The 17611-nt window shown below is 37.0% G+C and overlaps 1 protein-coding gene across 3 annotated transcripts in view; it reads left to right on the top strand.

Moving 5' to 3' along the window:
* Nucleotides 1-17611, top strand: part of scube3 (signal peptide, CUB domain, EGF-like 3) — a 121669-nt gene that overhangs the window by 39594 nt on the left and 64464 nt on the right. For all 3 annotated transcript variants that reach the window (XM_055187823.2, XM_055187824.2, XM_055187822.2), the window contains exon 4: nt 13230-13364. In XM_055187823.2, coding sequence (XP_055043798.1) covers nt 13230-13364 — 135 coding nt within the window. The remainder of the gene's footprint in view (nt 1-13229; nt 13365-17611) is intronic.

The raw sequence follows: 17611 nt of genomic DNA, 5'->3' as shown, positions 1-17611 counted from the left end.
GCAACGGTACAATTTGTCCAGTTAAAAGGTGTTATATCACTGAAATAATTTTAGAGACATTATTTAAAGGTAAAAAACTACATAGTGTTGCTTTAAGATGTCATATAAATCTTTGGTGTCCCCAGAGCACATATGTGAAGTTTTAGCTCAAAATACCCCACTGATAATTTATTATAACTTGTTAAAATTGCCAATTTGTAGGTGTGTGCAAAAATGTGCCATTTTGGGTGTGTCCTTTTAAATGCAAATGAACGGGTTGTTGCCATTGAATGTGCTGTGAATTATTTTCTCTCTGTCTTTTTCTCTGCACTAAATGGCAGTGCTGTGGTTGGATAGTGTAGATTAAGGGGCGGTATTATTATAATAAGAGCTCCTTATGACATCATAAGGAGAGCCAAATTTCAACGACCTATTTTCTCATGTACTTGTAGAGAATGGTTTACCAAAACTAAGTTACTGGGTTGATCTTTTTCATATTCTCTAGGTTGATAGAAGCACTGGAGACCCAATCATAGCACTTAAACATGAAAATAGTCCGATTTTCATGCAACGGCCCCTTTAAAGGATTACTCCACTGTCATAAAAAAAATCCTGATAATTTACTCACCCAAGATGTTTATGTCTTTCTTTGTTCAGTCGAGAAGAAATAAAATTATTTAAGGAAGATATTCCAGGATTTTTTCCATATAGTGGATTTTATTGGACCTCAACAGTTTACAGTTTCAATGGAGCTTCAAAGGGCTCTAAACGATCCCAACCAAAGCATAAGGGTCTTGTCTAGCGAAACCATCATTTTTGCAAGAAAAATTCAAATATTTACTTAAACCACAACTTTTACTTTTACACTAACCATGTGATGCGCCTGCACGACCTTGCGTATTACGTAATCACATTGAAAGGTCACGCGTTACATATGTGAAACGCACATTTGCCGACCATTTTAAACAATAAACTGACACAAAAACATACATTTGTATCATTCCACAAACAACAACGTCTGAACAGTCGTTTTCTCTACACTTGTGAACACTGGAGCAGTAGTTTCGCATATGTCATGTGTAACCTTTAAACGTGATTACCTAATGCGTAATCATTGTTGTGGTTTAAAAGTACTTTTTTGGCGAAAATGACAATCATTTTGCTAGATAAGGCCCTTATGCCTCGGTTGGGATCGTTTAGAGCCCTTTGAAGCTGCATTAAAACTGTGAACTGTTGAGGTCCACTAAAGTCCACTATATGGAGAAAAATCCTGGAATGTTTTCCTCAAAAATGTTATTTCTTATCGACTGAACAAAGAATGCTGTTCTTGTTGCATTTTCACCGCGGGTATAACCAGCAGATGTCCTCAGCCCATCGTGTATGCGTAACTGTTACCAGTGAATCTAGTAGTTTGTGTAATTTAATACCTTACCTTTTGGCGTAGTTAATGTAGTAGAATAAAAACATTACGTAGTCACTGCATCAGCGCTGGATACCTGAGATAATTTTATGTTAGCTTCTCCACCGTGTCATTTGTCTTTTAAAATGCGTGTGCACTTGAAGTTCAAATGGATTTTATTGACTGTCAATGGTTTATCGTACATCAGTTGGAAAAAAATTGTTCATTGTAACTTTATCGTTATAGTTGTGGTGTGAACTCCTTTATTCTCTTTAATGTAAAACGATTTTTAAACGTGTCTTTTAAACATGCAGGTTTTAAATGACACCTAGATGAGTAAATGATGACTGAATGAAGTGTGCAGTTTTGTTTTGGTCTTTGGTATGTCTCCGATCAGCTTGGAGAAATTCCTCAGTCTGTAACGTGTCACCACAAATCTTCATCCTCTCAGGACTTCAGCCCACACAAGACAAACAAACAAAAGCTTTGTGGATATGAGCATGGGTGCCGGAGTTGAATTTGTAATCGCTGATATTTAGGCGTCTAATGAAACTCCGACCGAAAGCACTCTGCCACTCTCTGTCCAAATGAACCGGCTTGTGCGGTTAACCAATAAGAGAGAGAGAGAGAGAGAGATAAATCTGTGAGAATTCTTTACTGACTGCTTCTGTGGCATTAATTGCATTTTCAGACTTTGTGAGCTCACATTTTTGATATTTGGTGGCTCGTATGCTCAGGCGTTCCAGTTCAGTTAAATCAATCTAAGGGGATTGTCAAAGCGAGCCCGCTGTGTGTATGTGTGTGCGTGTGTTTGTGTGTGATTTACATCGGGTTACGGTTCTATACTGACCCCAGGTCTTTAACTCAAAACAGATGTTTGCTTAAGTCCAACAATCAGACGGATGAAGATGTGAATTCGCTGCTCCTCGCCGCGTTTCTGCGGGTTATGTGTGCTTAACTGTGTAATTGAACCCTGACGTTTCAACCTTTCGGAGACGTAAAGGTCCTGCCTGCAGTTTTTTGAAAGACGTTTTCAAATAATGAGGTTTTCTCTTGCAGGTTTCTTGCTCCCTGGAGAATCCTTTCAATGTTTGGTTCTTTGAGACGTGTTTTGATAAAGTAGCCACACCCCAAAAATGATTAATTATTCATAATAATCTAATTTTTACATGTTTTTCATATTTGCAAAATGAATGTTTACATTTATGCATTTGACAGATGCTTACTTTACCTTGAATTTGAAAGAGCACCTATTGCATTGCTAAAACACGTTCTTTTGTGTATTTGGTATACAATGTGTTTGCAAGGTTTATGGTTAAAACAGATTATTTTCCACATACCATACATTATTGTTGCTCCATAAATCCCTCTCTGAAACACTCTGATTTTGTACAAAGCTCATTGATTTGAAAAGCGCAGTTTCTGTTGTGATTGGCAAGAATAGCTTTGCCGTCAGCCGGAAATGTGACCCTTCTCACCATGTTTTGAAGATTCGCTCACAATGAAATGCTGACAGGAGTAAATATCGTCTTTTCTACCTTATCAATACGAGCCGAATCTGCCCAGAAAATGCAGATGACCAAGCTGATCGATCAACTTACCAGCGCAGCTTGAGCAGAATGTAATGACGCTTTTCCATTGCATGGTACCACACGGTTTGGGTCGGTTCAGCTTACTTTTGGGGGCTTTTTTCACTTGGTGAAGTACGTAGTACTCAATACTTTTTTTTAGTACCACCTCGGTTGGGGTTCTAAGCTGATTCCAAAACGTGACGCTTAAAAAAATGTAGATCACTGATTGGTTGGTTGCTGTGGTAATGTCCCGCCCCTCCTTCACTGTGATTGGACGGCCGTGTGAGAACTGACATTGACGAGCGGAACTTTTCACCCAAAGTTGAATATTTTTCAACTCTCGGCGCTCAGAGCTAACGCAGAGCGCTGGTTTTCAGCGGGAAAGAAAACCACTACCTGCTGGCTTATTTGAAAAATGCTGAGCTTCCGTTGGAAACAACTGAAAACTTGCACCAGCCACGGGCATAAAACCTTCGGTGTGTACGCCCCCTAACAGCGTCATCGCTATAATGTAAAATATTAGCTTTACCTTCATGCTAGATTACACTGTCTTAAGTAAACCTGTTGTCATCTGCGCTTTGCTGTAAGTTCCCAAACTCCCTTTCACCATTGAAAACATCCACAGGTTGAGAATCAAGAACACCATATTCTACCAGATTTTTCCAAACTTGCAGTTTGTGGCGGCACATTCGCGTCGCGCACATCCGCATATATGCTTAAATGCAACTTAAATGAGGCTCAGCGGAGCGTGTCGTCCGACGCCAAGGGTGTTTGTACAGAAACTGTCAATGAGACAAAGGTAGTGATGTGCAAACATCTAAGTTATTTGTGGTGGTCAATTTTAATTTTGTGGCGGTCTCGGAAATAAATAAATGTATGGGAATGTATAGCATTCCAACAATGCTCTCACTTGTATGATGTCACAGCAGTAGGCAGCGCAAATATAACAACACGCCTATAATCCCTCCCGCTCCAAAGTGTTACTAAACTCAATGGAAAAGCTAACCACGGCAAAGTGAGGTGAGCTGACCCGATCTAAACTGTGGGGTACTATGCAATGGAAAAGCGCCATAACAGATTGGTAAGGTAAGAATACTAAAACATAAAACCATGTCTGCATTTGTGATTGTAAAAAACACAAACAACAAGCGCTACTCTGCACTGCTCAAAACTTGCGTTTGAATTATGGTTTAAATATGAAAACATAGACTACTTACAGGCTGTGAGTCAGAAGAGGGCGGAGTTATGATAATGACCTTCGTGTCCACGTCAACAGGCAGAGGAAGTAAAGAGATTAGATTACAGCCCGGAAAGTACTGGGTAAGTACAGCGAATTTTCAGCGTATGTTTCTGAAATTATAGTTTACTTATGAAGTACATAAGTGTATTTATAAGGGAACAATTTATAATATTTGGGGAATAAAGGGGTAACAACCAGGAAAAATACAAATAATATATGCAGTAAAGTACTGCTTAAGTACAACGAATTTACAGCATAAATTTCTGTAATTATAGTGTACTTATAAAGTACATACGTGTAATTTTAAGGGAACAATTTATAATATTTTGGGAAAAAAGGGGTAACAAGTGCCACTTTAATTTACAGCCCGCAGATGTTGTACTTACTCTGTAACTACGTGAAACAAGGGGGTAAATTTTTTTGACTTAGACTGTAACAACACCAAACAATTGTATATTTACACAGTAACTACAGAAAATACACTCTTAGAAATTATGTTTTTTTACACGTCTTCGTGTGTTAAGTTTTTAACACATTATTTGTAATTTTAACACATTATGTGTCATTTTGTGTTGATTTTGTGTTAAAATATAACACAAGTTGTGTTAAAAGTAACACAAAATGTGTTGTTTCCATAATAACACAGAGATGGGTGGATTCTGGGACAACGCATTTAGTGTGTCGTCCCATCAACACTAATGTGTTGTTTTTAACACATTCGTTCTAAGAGTGTAGTACTAGTTTTGCTTGCTTTGTTTTCACCAAATCGAGCCAAGTGTGTGTTCTCGCTAAATTACTCTCAAACATGAGATTGTTTTGCATGTAGCCTACGCCATATCACGTAGGCCTAATATTTGAATCGTTAGTCCAAAGTTATGAATTACTAACTGTATAAATAATTTGTAATTTCCCACGTTTTTAGCATATAAGTCATACATACCATGTAATATTAAAATTGTTAGCCCTTAGTTATAAAATACTTACTGCATATATTATATGTATTTTTCCTGGTTGTTACCCCTTTCTTCCCCAAATATTATAAATTGTTCCCTTATAATTACACGTACTTACTTCATAAGTATACTATAATTACATAAACATTAGGGGTGGAACGGTACACAGAAGTCCCGGTTCGGTTCGTACCTTGGTTCAGGGGCCATGGTTCGATTCACTTTCGGTACAATGGAGGGAAAAGCAAAACAAAAATGAAGAAGGCATTTTTTTTTAGTACTTAAGATAATCTTAAAAACATAGGTGTCCTTATCAGTGTTATTTTGAGATGTCATGAATATGAACTGAAATGCATTTAACATACTATCTCGTATTTCAAAAATGTATACCACTTTAAGTAATCTTGTACTCATCTTTCATACAAATATGGGTTCAGATGTATTACAAGTGTTACCTAAATACATTTTAAAATTAAATTTTGGCCTTATTTCATATTAATGTACTAAAGAACAAAAAAATAGGCTTGTATGATGAATTAATAGGTGTGTACGACTTCACGAGGCGCTGCAAGAAACGACAAATGGATGACGTCAGAGTAACGCGAGAGCGATTTGAAATCAGCCTCCTCCGCAAGATTTCTCGCGGTACTCTGACGCTGATGGCGCTGCGTAAAGTTGAGCACGCTTAAAAAACTGAAAGCAGCTGAACTCGACAGAACTGCCCTGCGTATGCCTGTTGTATACAGCAGGACAATTTATCTCCTACTTCTCAGCGTGAGAAATACAAAGTGTGGCGTTTGAACTTACTAAAATGCGTGTGTGTCAAGGTGAATGCGTGAGACTTGAGAGCCCTGATTAGATGTATTTCCACTCACATACCTAACAACGCCGACGCAAAGTCCTCGTCTTTTCCACCACTCTCTCGCCTGTACTACTGTAACTGACTGGAAAACTGAAGTTTTGCCAAACTTGCGATCTTAAAGAGGCTGGCGGAGCGTCTAATTCTTGTGGAACACCACCACTTGCCATACTCGCTGTCGGCTGCTCATTCACTGACTGGACCGGCATCGACGTGACAAAAAACTGCAGAGTGCCAGAGAATGTAGACGGTCTCTGATAGAGCGCATACATAGGCGGAGCTCGGCTGCATTGGCGCCAATCAGAGCTTCAGAGCTAAAGCGGGGCAACAGATTAGCTGTCCATAAAGAACCCGCGTATCTAACAGTAGTTCCGCATTACATTAATTATTTTGCACGCAAGTTTTTTTATTTTCATACCGTGTATTCTCCATTTAAATTCATGCACCGAATCGTGACCCCCGTACCGATTCGGTTCGAAACGAATACATGTATTGTTCCACCCCTAATAAACATACGCTGTAAATTCGCTGTACTTACGCAGTACTTTACTGCATATATTATTTGTATTTTTCCTGGTTGTTACCCCTTTATTCCCCAAATATTATAAATTGTTCCCTTATAATTACACATCGTACGTACTTCATATAATTACATAAACATACCCTGTAAATTCGCTGTACTTACGCAGTACTTCACTGCATATATTATTTGTATTTTTCCTGGTTGTTACCTCTTTATTCCCCAAATATTATAAATTGTTCCCTTATAATTACACGTCGAACGTACTTCATAAGTATACTATAATTACAGAAACATACACTGTAAATTCGCTGTACTTACGCAGTACTTTCCGGGTTGCAATCTAAAGCGTTACCAGAGATTTACATTGGAAACGATAACTTGCGTCATCGTTTAATTTGGGTTTTGTACCTTTTGCATACCGTTAACCTACTAATACACACCAAAGGAAATGTAAAATCGTGAATCGGATAATAGGTGCTCTTTAAGTGACGTACAGTGCATTCAAATGTGTTTTTTTTAGAAACCTTTGCACAGAGCTACATGAAGAGTAACCAAAAACTAAAAATAATATGAAACTAAAATAATCAGAAATGATTTATATTCTAGTTGAATGAATCCAGATTCATCACACACATACAAACACTTTGTTCCGACTCATCTAGCAGCGGTCGCATGTTTCAGCGTGGATCATTTGCCATGCTGTATGGATGAGCTGTACTCATGTATGCAGGGCTGTAATTATCTATATCTGCTGTCCTGTGCGTGCGTGTTATCTTTCATACACCCTTCACTTGCTCTTTTGTAACGCTGCGTTCTGTTCTTCACAAATGAACGCTCTGCAAAACCCAACAGTTGACCTGAGGGTGAAATAAACAACCCACTTCTTCAATATCTTTATGTTCTTCTCTTTCTGAGGTTTTCTAAGAGAAACAAAACCATTTTTTTCATGCTTTTGTCTGTCTAGATTAATTGACGTATGTGGAAGAAAAATATTGTGAAAAAACTGCAGCAGTAAAAACTTTTGGGATTGGTAGAAGTCAACCTATTTTATTTTTTTCAGATCTGAGACTGCTTGAATTTTCAGAATGGTGTAGATATTCATTGTCTTTATTTGTGTTTAGGTCTGGGGCAGGGGTGTAAGGTATATAGAGTACATGATGTGTAGCTGGTTGTGTAAATGAGGAGCAGAAACACCTCAGCATGAAGTTGTTTTGAGTTCTTGTTTCTGTTTCTGGGTGTTAATGACTGCTAATAAGATCTGCTGGGATTCATTTTCTTAAAGACTGTAATTCAGGAATAATTTAAAAGTAAGTTGAGTCATTATTTGTTTCAAACCTACATGACATTTAGAAAGATTTGTCTTATTGTTTCTAGAAATAATAGCGTTATAGCGATAGCATTCTCAAGTGATTGGATAAAAAATGTGTGAATTTTTTTTCAATGTATGTCTTGCAATAATTCTCATGTCTTGTGCTCAGGTTTGTTTTTACACCTTTGGGCTTTATGAAGCGTTAACAGATTAGGGATCAGCGCAAACCTTCTTTTGGCGTTAAGAAAGTACTGTCAGGATTTACTAAAGTCGTGCAGTAAAGAATTAGTGTAAAAGGTGTGGACACAGTTACAATATTTATAATTCGTACATATTTTATGGCGTGGCTAATACGTAGTGATTCGTACAACCGCATTCGTACCATGTTGTATGATTTGCTTTTGCCCATGACGTTGGGGTTAGTGGTGTGGTTTCGATATTGTTTTTGTTTTAAAATGATAGTCATAAGTTTTTGTACGATTCAGTTTTTCTGAAATCATACAAAGTAGGCAACTCGTAAGATATGTATGAATTCTCATGAGACCTTATTGCATATGCATTTGTAGGAGTTTCACTTTTAGATGCATAATTTGTGGGAGGAGAGTATTTAAATGAAGCATACATCATGATTTACTAAGTCTTGTGCTCATTGTAATTACTGGTATTTGCGCTATTATTTAATGCCCAGAAAATGTCTTAAAGGTGCCAAAGAATGTATTAAAATAATCTGTAAAATTGTTCATTTATATCTACATAGAAGGTTTGTGGCTTTATTAAGTGCAAAAGTGATCCAGAGTCAGTTTTACATTTTCATTTACAACCCTGCGATTTGTCTTTAGAATGAAATGGTCTATTGTTACCTTATTTGCAAGGGTCGTGAATAATAATGTTGAGCTCTGCTCTGATTGGCTGTTTCTCAGAGCAGCTCCTTCAGTAGCTCTGTGTGTGTGTAAACAGATCTTATGTTTGAGTCTGTATCAGATAAAGAGACAGATTTTGAGGAATAATCAATTGTTTTGGAGATTGCTAATGGATGTTTCTGAGTGATAAGTTTATGTTTTTTTTTGGTATGGACCTGCAGAACATAACTGTAACGTCAATAGTAAAACTTCAGCCTAAACGCTAACATATAGCATTAACTAGCATAGAGCATTAATTCAGCAGTCACAGCTTTGTTTAGAGCGTTGTAACAACATTGTACTTAATTTAATGTGTAATTTAATGTTGGGGCGTATATAACAACGGACTTTCCAGCGGTCTTTTGCATGCACGAGGTTTACATAAGAAGGAGGAAATCATTGTGTTTGATGTTCATGATATGTCATTACCATGTACACAACTTTTATTATTCATCTATGCCAAGGTAAATACAGTTTACATTTTAGGGCACCTTTAAATTGCATCGGTCAAAATGGAAATGAGATGTGCCTGTGTCTTCAACATTTTTCTTCAGCCAAAATATTTTCCTTATCTTTTTTGGAATTGTGCTCTTATGCTAATTTGCCATGTTTAGTAAATATTCCCCTAAATGGTTTACCGATTAATCACTCATAAATACAATTGGGAGTAGCTACAGCATGATTACGTGCTTGTAAAAGCAGCATTTTTCATTATTCCTCATTATTTCCCAATTTATACAGCATGACAAGCATTATTCATTTTTTTTAGATAATTTTATCCATTCGCGTTTTTGCTTCAAAACATACAGTGCATTTAGGAAATCGAACCCATGACCTTACTGTCGCTAGCACCATGCTTGAGCTAAAAGAGTGGGAAGGTTTCTCTTCAAACTGATTGTGAGACAGTGGCATGTTTCATGAATCTGACCTTTTAACCTCATAATCCCCTTCCTGGCTTTGAGTGATTGATTGTCTTTAACTCTTAGCTCGGCACAGAGGGAGAAACAGAATGAGAAAAGGAAGAAAGGATTAACAGTGGAGAGCGAGGGATGGAGAGAAAGAAAAAACGAGGGAATTTTTCAACACCGGGGCGTCCTCTCGGGAGAATTTGTAGAAAGCGTTTAAAGCGTAAAGAACATGAGCTCTTCTCTGGGTTGTGCCAGAGTCCTGTTCCTTTTCCAAATATTTGCTTTGGACGCCAGCCGCGACCTGTGCATAACACAAGTCCCTAATGCAGCACGCTGACCGGGAGAAACTCGCTAAATGCGACGGACGTGTGAGAAAACGAGAGAAGCCGGAAATCATTTGTTTGTTTATGCTGCGGGTACAAGGTGTTTGGGGTGGGAGGGTCCTCTGTGATAAATCTCTGCTCATGTTGACGTACAAATGTTAGTTGTATGAGAACTTTTGACCGTCGTGTGTTTCACCTGATAGTAAATATATCTACTCGGAAGCAAGAAGTTGTGAAAACTTTGTTATGAATAGACATTATTTCCACTTTGCTAGTTTGATGATGTGATTTTATGTATGTTTGACCGTTGGAGATGGGCATAAATGAGCATGCTGGGAATTGGAGAGGTTATATCTCCCCTCCGGCTGGGCTGAAATAGCATAGATTAGAAATTCTATCCGCAGGACTCAATACATTGGACAAATAGACAGAAGATTAGTTTCGCATGAGGGCTTATTAAGCACAAGCTTGTGTATACAGACTCTGATGTGACATATCTGACAGAGAGATCAGATTGCGGTCTCATCCGACGAAACAAAGAGAAACGTCTACAGTGAGAACACAGACAGATATTTGCTTGTGTGATATGGAAACTATTTTGAAACACTGAACAGATTTAGAGGTTTGTTGATGAAAGGAAGCATCACTTGTAATTGCTACTGTATGGGAAACTAGTGTAAATATTAGGGCTGTCAAAATTAATGCGGTAATAACTCGTTAACGTAAATTCATTTTAAAGCAACCATAAAGAGTTTTTTTATTTTAAAATAACGTTTCCAGTCGTTCATCCACTCGAAACAGGATGAACGGCACTTTTACATTCGGTTTGCAGCCCTCTATTGGCCAAAACCGCACTAAAGTTTCCAACCGTCGGGTCGCGGTCCTGTAGTTTGAGTGAAAACTACAAAAACTTTATTTACGACAGACCTACAATCCAATCAGAGCCAGCTTTGCTGCAGTAGGCAAAATCATTTTATGACAGTGGTAATGGACAATTCCGCTTCAAACCTGTAGGGGGAGCACAGAGCAAAAACTCTTTAGTGTTGCTTTAACGACACTAATTTTATTAACGTGCAATTAACGCAATGAACAAATTTTGGTTGACCCTTGGCCTAGCACGTTGTTGGATAAATCGAGTTGAAGCTTTAAGGTACATTCACATTATAAGCGCCTTTGTCGCTGTGTGTCGCTCGTTTCTTTCAAAAGAGGTGTTTCTATATCTGGTTGTCATAAACAAATGAGTAACATCCACTCCAGTAACTTATGAGAGACGGATGACGTGAACTCCCCTGCTTTGTTCTCATTGGTATTCGCTCCCAAATGTCACTCATAATTTGCATAAAGTTAAACATTTCAAAACTTTGTCATGCGACTGGACACGCCCCATCCAGTCGCCAACGGTCACTGTCGCTCGTTTAGCCGCATGAAATTGTGTCGCTCTGCTACTGCTAGTCGCTGCTTGTCTGAATGCAGCTTTAGACAGTAAATAGTAATCAAACGTCTACAAGGATCTTTATTTGTACATTTTCTGGGAGGTGTATCATCCTAAATGCTAAATTAATACAAAGATGCCTGTCCATCCACTTGCGCATCTGACATTTTGGTTTCGGTTTTACAATCTGCAGGAATTAGATAATAAAGTGCAGGACTTGCTTGATGTAAAAATAGCTTAAAAGAGATAAAGTTTGGGACCTGATTAACGTTAAAAGAGTTAATAAGAGTGGTAAGACTCGAAAACAATATTCCTTCGCAGACTGACAGATCTGAAGCATGCACACGGCGTGAACACGATATGCACACATTTACACAGATTTACCTACAGTTTTAAAAATATCCGTTTTGACAAGAATTCACACAAATATAATCTGTTAAGTCTTAAGTAAGTGTTTGATTAACTGTTGGGAAAAATATCTGATGTGTAAGATTATATTAGATCATTGCTTTACAGTAGATCTTAAAACTGTCTGTGTGTCAAAGTCAATCAAACAATTAAAGAAAGAAATAAGTTTAACATATATTGATATTGTTTTTGACGTTGTGTGTTGTAAATCTATTCTTTTTACAGTGATTTTAAGATTTGGATGCGATGATTCTGTTTTTAAACCTTAAAAAATCTTTAACTGGATTTAAAAAAAAATATCTTTACTGACTCTATCACTATTAATTAACATACATTTGCATGAAGCATCCATATTTGTCCACGCCCATGTTAATTAGAATATTAAAATGTTGAAAAGTGTTAAATTATGGTAAATATAGAACAGATAAAAATGTTAGATTAAGTTGCGATTAATCACGAGTTAACTCATGACAATAATTTGAATTAGGGGTTGACAGCCCTAGTAAATATACATATATCGAAACACAATATTTTTAATTTAATATTTTTATGTTTTTCTTCACCAATTGGATATAATCAAATTAGAATTGGGTTATACATGGCGGGTGTAGCAAATATTTAACATAACTGTTTTTAATCATGTTTTGTGCGTGCTCTCCCACGACATTGTTTTCTACCAGCTGGCTATTGAAAGGGAAGCCTCGCACATAAAAAGCAATATGTCACATCACTTTCTTCCGCATTAGAAAATAAGCTGGATAATGTTAGCAAACAGAGTACATTTGATTCTTAGATTGAAACTGTGGTAACCATGGTAAATATGTATAATAATTGTGTAGATTTGAGATTAAATGACCCTCTCTGTAATTAAAGAATAAACTACCTGTATAGGTTTAACTGTATTGACTTTTAAGCAACTGTTGAATGATCAGATGTTGTAATGTTCTGTAAAGCCACATTAACTCATAAAAGATCTGTCAGCTAACACACACACACACACACACACACACAGGTGCCAATGATATCAACACAACAGGAATCAATGCTCACACATATGAGTTAAGTGCTTGTTTGCCAAAACATACACACTCGTTCAAACATGCAATTCTGTTTCTGTTCATTCTCACAAGTTTATTGTAATATGCAATGAATGAAACTAAAAACCAACCTTTAACTTCTGTAGTATCTGAGATTATCCCGATATCTGGATCAAAAGTTTCTTCTCATGAAAACGTACAATGTTACTTTCCTGCACACAAAACATAAACCATGAGAAACGTAAATCATTTTCCACATCACTGACCTTAAACAGGTTATTTTTGCTACATTACATTTAAGACAAGTGCCAGGAACACAATTATAATCACTTACAGTAATGTTCATGGCTTTTTCCTGCTGGTTCTCAATCTTTACTCGTGTCTTACTGCAGATGTCGATGAGTGCGCGGAGGGGAATGGCGGCTGCCAGCAGATCTGCGTGAACATGATGGGAAGTTACGAATGCCGGTGCAGAGACGGATTTCTCCTGTCCGACAACCAGCACACCTGCATCCAGAGACCTAAAGGTGAACGCAGATGTCCTCTATAACACGCAGCACGACACAGATGTGTTATACAATGCATGTGAGATGCAAATTATGATTACAAATGAAGTAAAAAGCTATTTTCATTTCAGGCTGATAATTATGAAGTGTACAACCAATCCTACCTCAAGACATTTTGTTTTATAGTCGCAAAATATTTGATTTATTTATTCATGTTCATGCTCTACTGAAAAATCCAGCTAAGACTAGCAAAAACTGGTAGCTGATTTTAGCTGGTTTAAGGTGGCAGTAGCTGGTTTAAGCTGGTCCTCCCAGCCTAGCAAAGCTGGTCTTCCAGCTAGACCAGCTGAAAAAGTGACCAAAACACAGCTAGACCAGCTTGCTACACCAGCTAAACCAGTTAAAACCAAGCTGGTGCTGGTCTTAGCTGGATTTTTCAGTAGGGTGGACAAGATTTTCTGTTTTTTCGTGTCACAAATTTCTATAAATTGTTTTTCGTGTCCCTAGCAGGACTTTTTTTCTTGTCATTTTATGTATTTTTTTTTTATTACTGTCACTTGGGGTTAGATTTGGGGTTTTGGTTAGGATGTAATTTTATGTATTGGTTTCTACATGTTTTTTTTTTTTCGATTATTTTTTTTTATTCGCTTGGGGGTTGGGGTTCACTGCAAAAATGACTTTCTTAGTTTTATTTTATTGTTTTCAGTAGAAATTTCAAACAATTCTTAAATCAAGATGTATTTTCTTGTTGAGCAAAATGAAAAGTTAACTTATTTCAAAAATTTCTTCTTACCCCATTGGCAGATTTATTTGCTTGTTTTAAGCACAATTTTACTTACATTTTATACTTTTTGTCTAAAAACTAGATTTTTTTCTTAGGTCATTTTGCTAATCAAGAAATTGCATCTTTATGTTTAGATATTTCTACTGAAATCAGTCAAAAATACTAAGTAGGAAAATAATTTTTGCAGTGTTAAAGTTGGGGATTGGGTTAGGAAGTAGTAAGTTGTTCTTACTCCAAGTGACAATGTTAAAAAAAAGAGAAAACAAAACATAAAATGACATGAAAAAATTGTGTTACGGACACAAAAACTATTTGAAGAGTTTCGTTGCAAAACGAGATAACCACCGTTTTTTTAATTGTTCAGAAATCTCGTTTTTTGGTTGTGCATTACAATTCATTTCAATGCAACTGCAGTTGGTTTGTTTAGATTTAAGCCTTCATAACTTAAACAATACAGCTAAGTAGCACCATAAAACAAAATAATAACATGATAACACAATAATAAACATGTTTTGACAAAAATGTTAAAAAAATGGATTTATCTCGTTTTGCAACAAACTCTTCATTTATAGAAATCTGTGCTGAGTGACACAAAAAAGACATTTGTGGTCAATGACATGAAAAAAAGTGGAAAATCGTGTCCAGGGATTTCGTGACTATACCATGAGGTGCCTTGAGATGTCATGTGACAACAATGTAACACACTACCGGTTGATATGATTATGTCTGTAATTTCATTTAATAACTTTAAGGAAGTGTAGTATTCAGTGAGGAAATAGTAAGCCAGTATTTCTTTCAGACTTTGCCATGATCATTGCGGTTTAACAATATTGTGGAAAACCGTCGTTCTCTTCAAAGCCAAAGTCTCAGGAGATGAATTTGGCCGTTCGAGCTCGTCAATGTTTGCGTTTCATAAGCAGGCTGTTATTTGAGTTGTGGATCGTATGTTTCAAATGCTTCTCCTCTTTTATTGTATGTTCATTGTTTTTCCTCTGGAATGGGGTTTGATAAATACGGTTGTTAATCCCTCATATTTCATGGTAATATTGGTTTTATTGCTCCCAAATTAAAACTTTTTGGACAGAGCGGTGAAGTCACCGTAAATCCACAAACGACTGCTGTCGTGACCGGCGGCCCAGTGCGAGAGTCAAGGTTCAGACCGAGCGCTCATCTGTTTGCTATTACTGTTATTGTTACAGTTCAATATGCTTTATATAATTGCAGACTGGAAAGAGACGATGTTGGATTAGCCGACAGAGACGGTGACATCATTCCTCATCTCAGGGTGTTGAGAGATTGATGAATAGGATGTGTAGCCGATGAAAGTGATTTATTCCTGCTTTTCATTTTAACGTGTACAATAGTAGTTGTTTATTTTTTGTATTAGTAAAACAGGAAAGTTTTATGGAAGTTTTTTCAAAACGTCTCATTTTTTGTTTTTCATGTATGAAACGACTTTATGGTTTTTCGATACGAATGTTCCACCTCTGAAAATGCACGCCAGGACATTTAGTGCCTAATATAAACTTTACCATGTGTACGGTTGTGCTTTTCGTGCAATTGATCTTTTTGTCCTGATGAAACACTTAAAACTAATAATAGTTTTATAAATTTCTACTTTTCCTTCATTTGTCCTTGCGTGCGTGACTGCGGATATGATGTGATGTAAATCCTGCCCGCGGAGCATCTAGCTGTTCATTGAAGGCATCTGGTAGACGTTTCGTCTGTTAGAAGACTCGTCGTTGCTGTAGTGATACCTGTGGTTGTGTCTGTTTTGTGGTTGTTAGACAAAAACAGATTTCTTCCCAAACACTTTCTTCGGTAACAGTGAAAGTGTCTGGGATAGATGCAGATGGAGAATAGGATGAGAGGAAATCGAGCCTGAGGCTGTCCAGTGATTTCTGAGATGGGAAAATTCAATGGAAAGTACTTGATAATAACACGAGCTCATTTCCACTGCGTGATCGTGTCAAATGTTTTCCCTGAATAATTGAAGTGCTGTGCTTTCTGAAGCTGGAACAGAACGTGTAAGACATTTAATAAGGAATGTTAACTAGCTGTTCAGTCCTTGTTTTAGGTTATTGTGGTAGATTATGAAGCTTTTAATTCAATGCAAGTAAACATTAATGTGGCAATAATAATACATTTTAAAAAGATGAAACTAAAAAAGATTTAAAAAAGAAACCACTACACTGTAGTGTGTTTTGGGCCATATTCCATTAGAACCAATACATAGACCAATACATACCATTAGAGACCAACAAAAACCAATACACTGTAGTGTGTTTTGGGCCATATTCCATTACCAATAAACCAATAAAAATTCCCAATAAAACCATTAGAATTAGAATTTTCTGTAATGGTTTTATTGTTTTTTTTCAACAGGGTCCCCTTCCCCTACATTTTTGCCCTAACCCTAGCTTTTGCGCGTTCATGTGTAGATGTAGGGCGTCCTATTACTTTAAGGAGCAAGACGGAGTGCTATTTTCCCCTTAGAAGTAGGGTTGTAATTAGGGATGGGCACGGATATTCGAATATTCGATCGGCAATAATAATTCGAATTTAAAAAATGCTCTTCGAATGTTTGTTTGTTTTTAATGTGCCACCAAAGGGTTACGACTTATTTAATGCTTTTTCACTAAATCTATACTGTCTTTTACAGACTTAAATGTAAAATATACATGAACATTAATTCGTATGTATTTCTTATTGTTTGGCAATGCAGATTGCAGACGAATGTAAGTTTTTCCTTTTATCTCCGGGTTTGTGCGCCGCGCCGTATTTGTCCACTGGTTCAGTGAGGGCTCACGTGTTATTAAACGTGCTCCTCCGCTGCCCGCATCAACACATCATGAGAGATTTGTAAGCTTTCTGTTATACAGTCTACTTTATTTTGTTAATAACGAGACAGACACGGGGAACGAAATGAAACGGAGAACATGTATTATATGCGGTGCTCTTTCGAAAATGAACCGGATAACTGCACATGGCAGTTTAAAAGCAAAGCTCCGTCTTTGTGAAATGTTGTTAAATTAAGCTAACGTTAGCAACATTGCACAGTCAACAATAATGTATCGAGCCAGCTTACGTTATTTGTAAAATAATGTTAAACACAGATATTCAATCTTGTTCAATCCGTCTGTTGTTTTTATCGGATAACCATCATCACGAGGAAGAGTTTTCTCCGCAGCACCGGCATTATTGTATCTAGTCAGAAGAACGGGCTTTCACCGAAGCAGGTAGGATAAATAGGGTTTTCTTTATTCACAAATACATGTCAAACTAAACTGAGAAGATATTTATATGACGACTGAGCAGTTGGTTATGTAGATGTGTTTTTTCGTTTGCTCCGGGCTCTTAGTTGGAGTCTGTTTAAGGGTTTAAATGATGATAGCCTACTTTGTCAAGTCTTCAAACTTTAAACTTCGCAAGTCCTCAAACTTCGCTTAGATTTGGGGTTAGTGTATAATATTTAGTATAATAT

Source organism: Misgurnus anguillicaudatus, chromosome 13, assembly GCF_027580225.2.
Source record: "Misgurnus anguillicaudatus chromosome 13, ASM2758022v2, whole genome shotgun sequence".
Classification (NCBI taxonomy): domain Eukaryota; kingdom Metazoa; phylum Chordata; class Actinopteri; order Cypriniformes; family Cobitidae; genus Misgurnus; species Misgurnus anguillicaudatus.
Note: the sequence above shows the minus strand (reverse complement) of the source record. Positions and strands in the feature narration are given on the sequence as shown.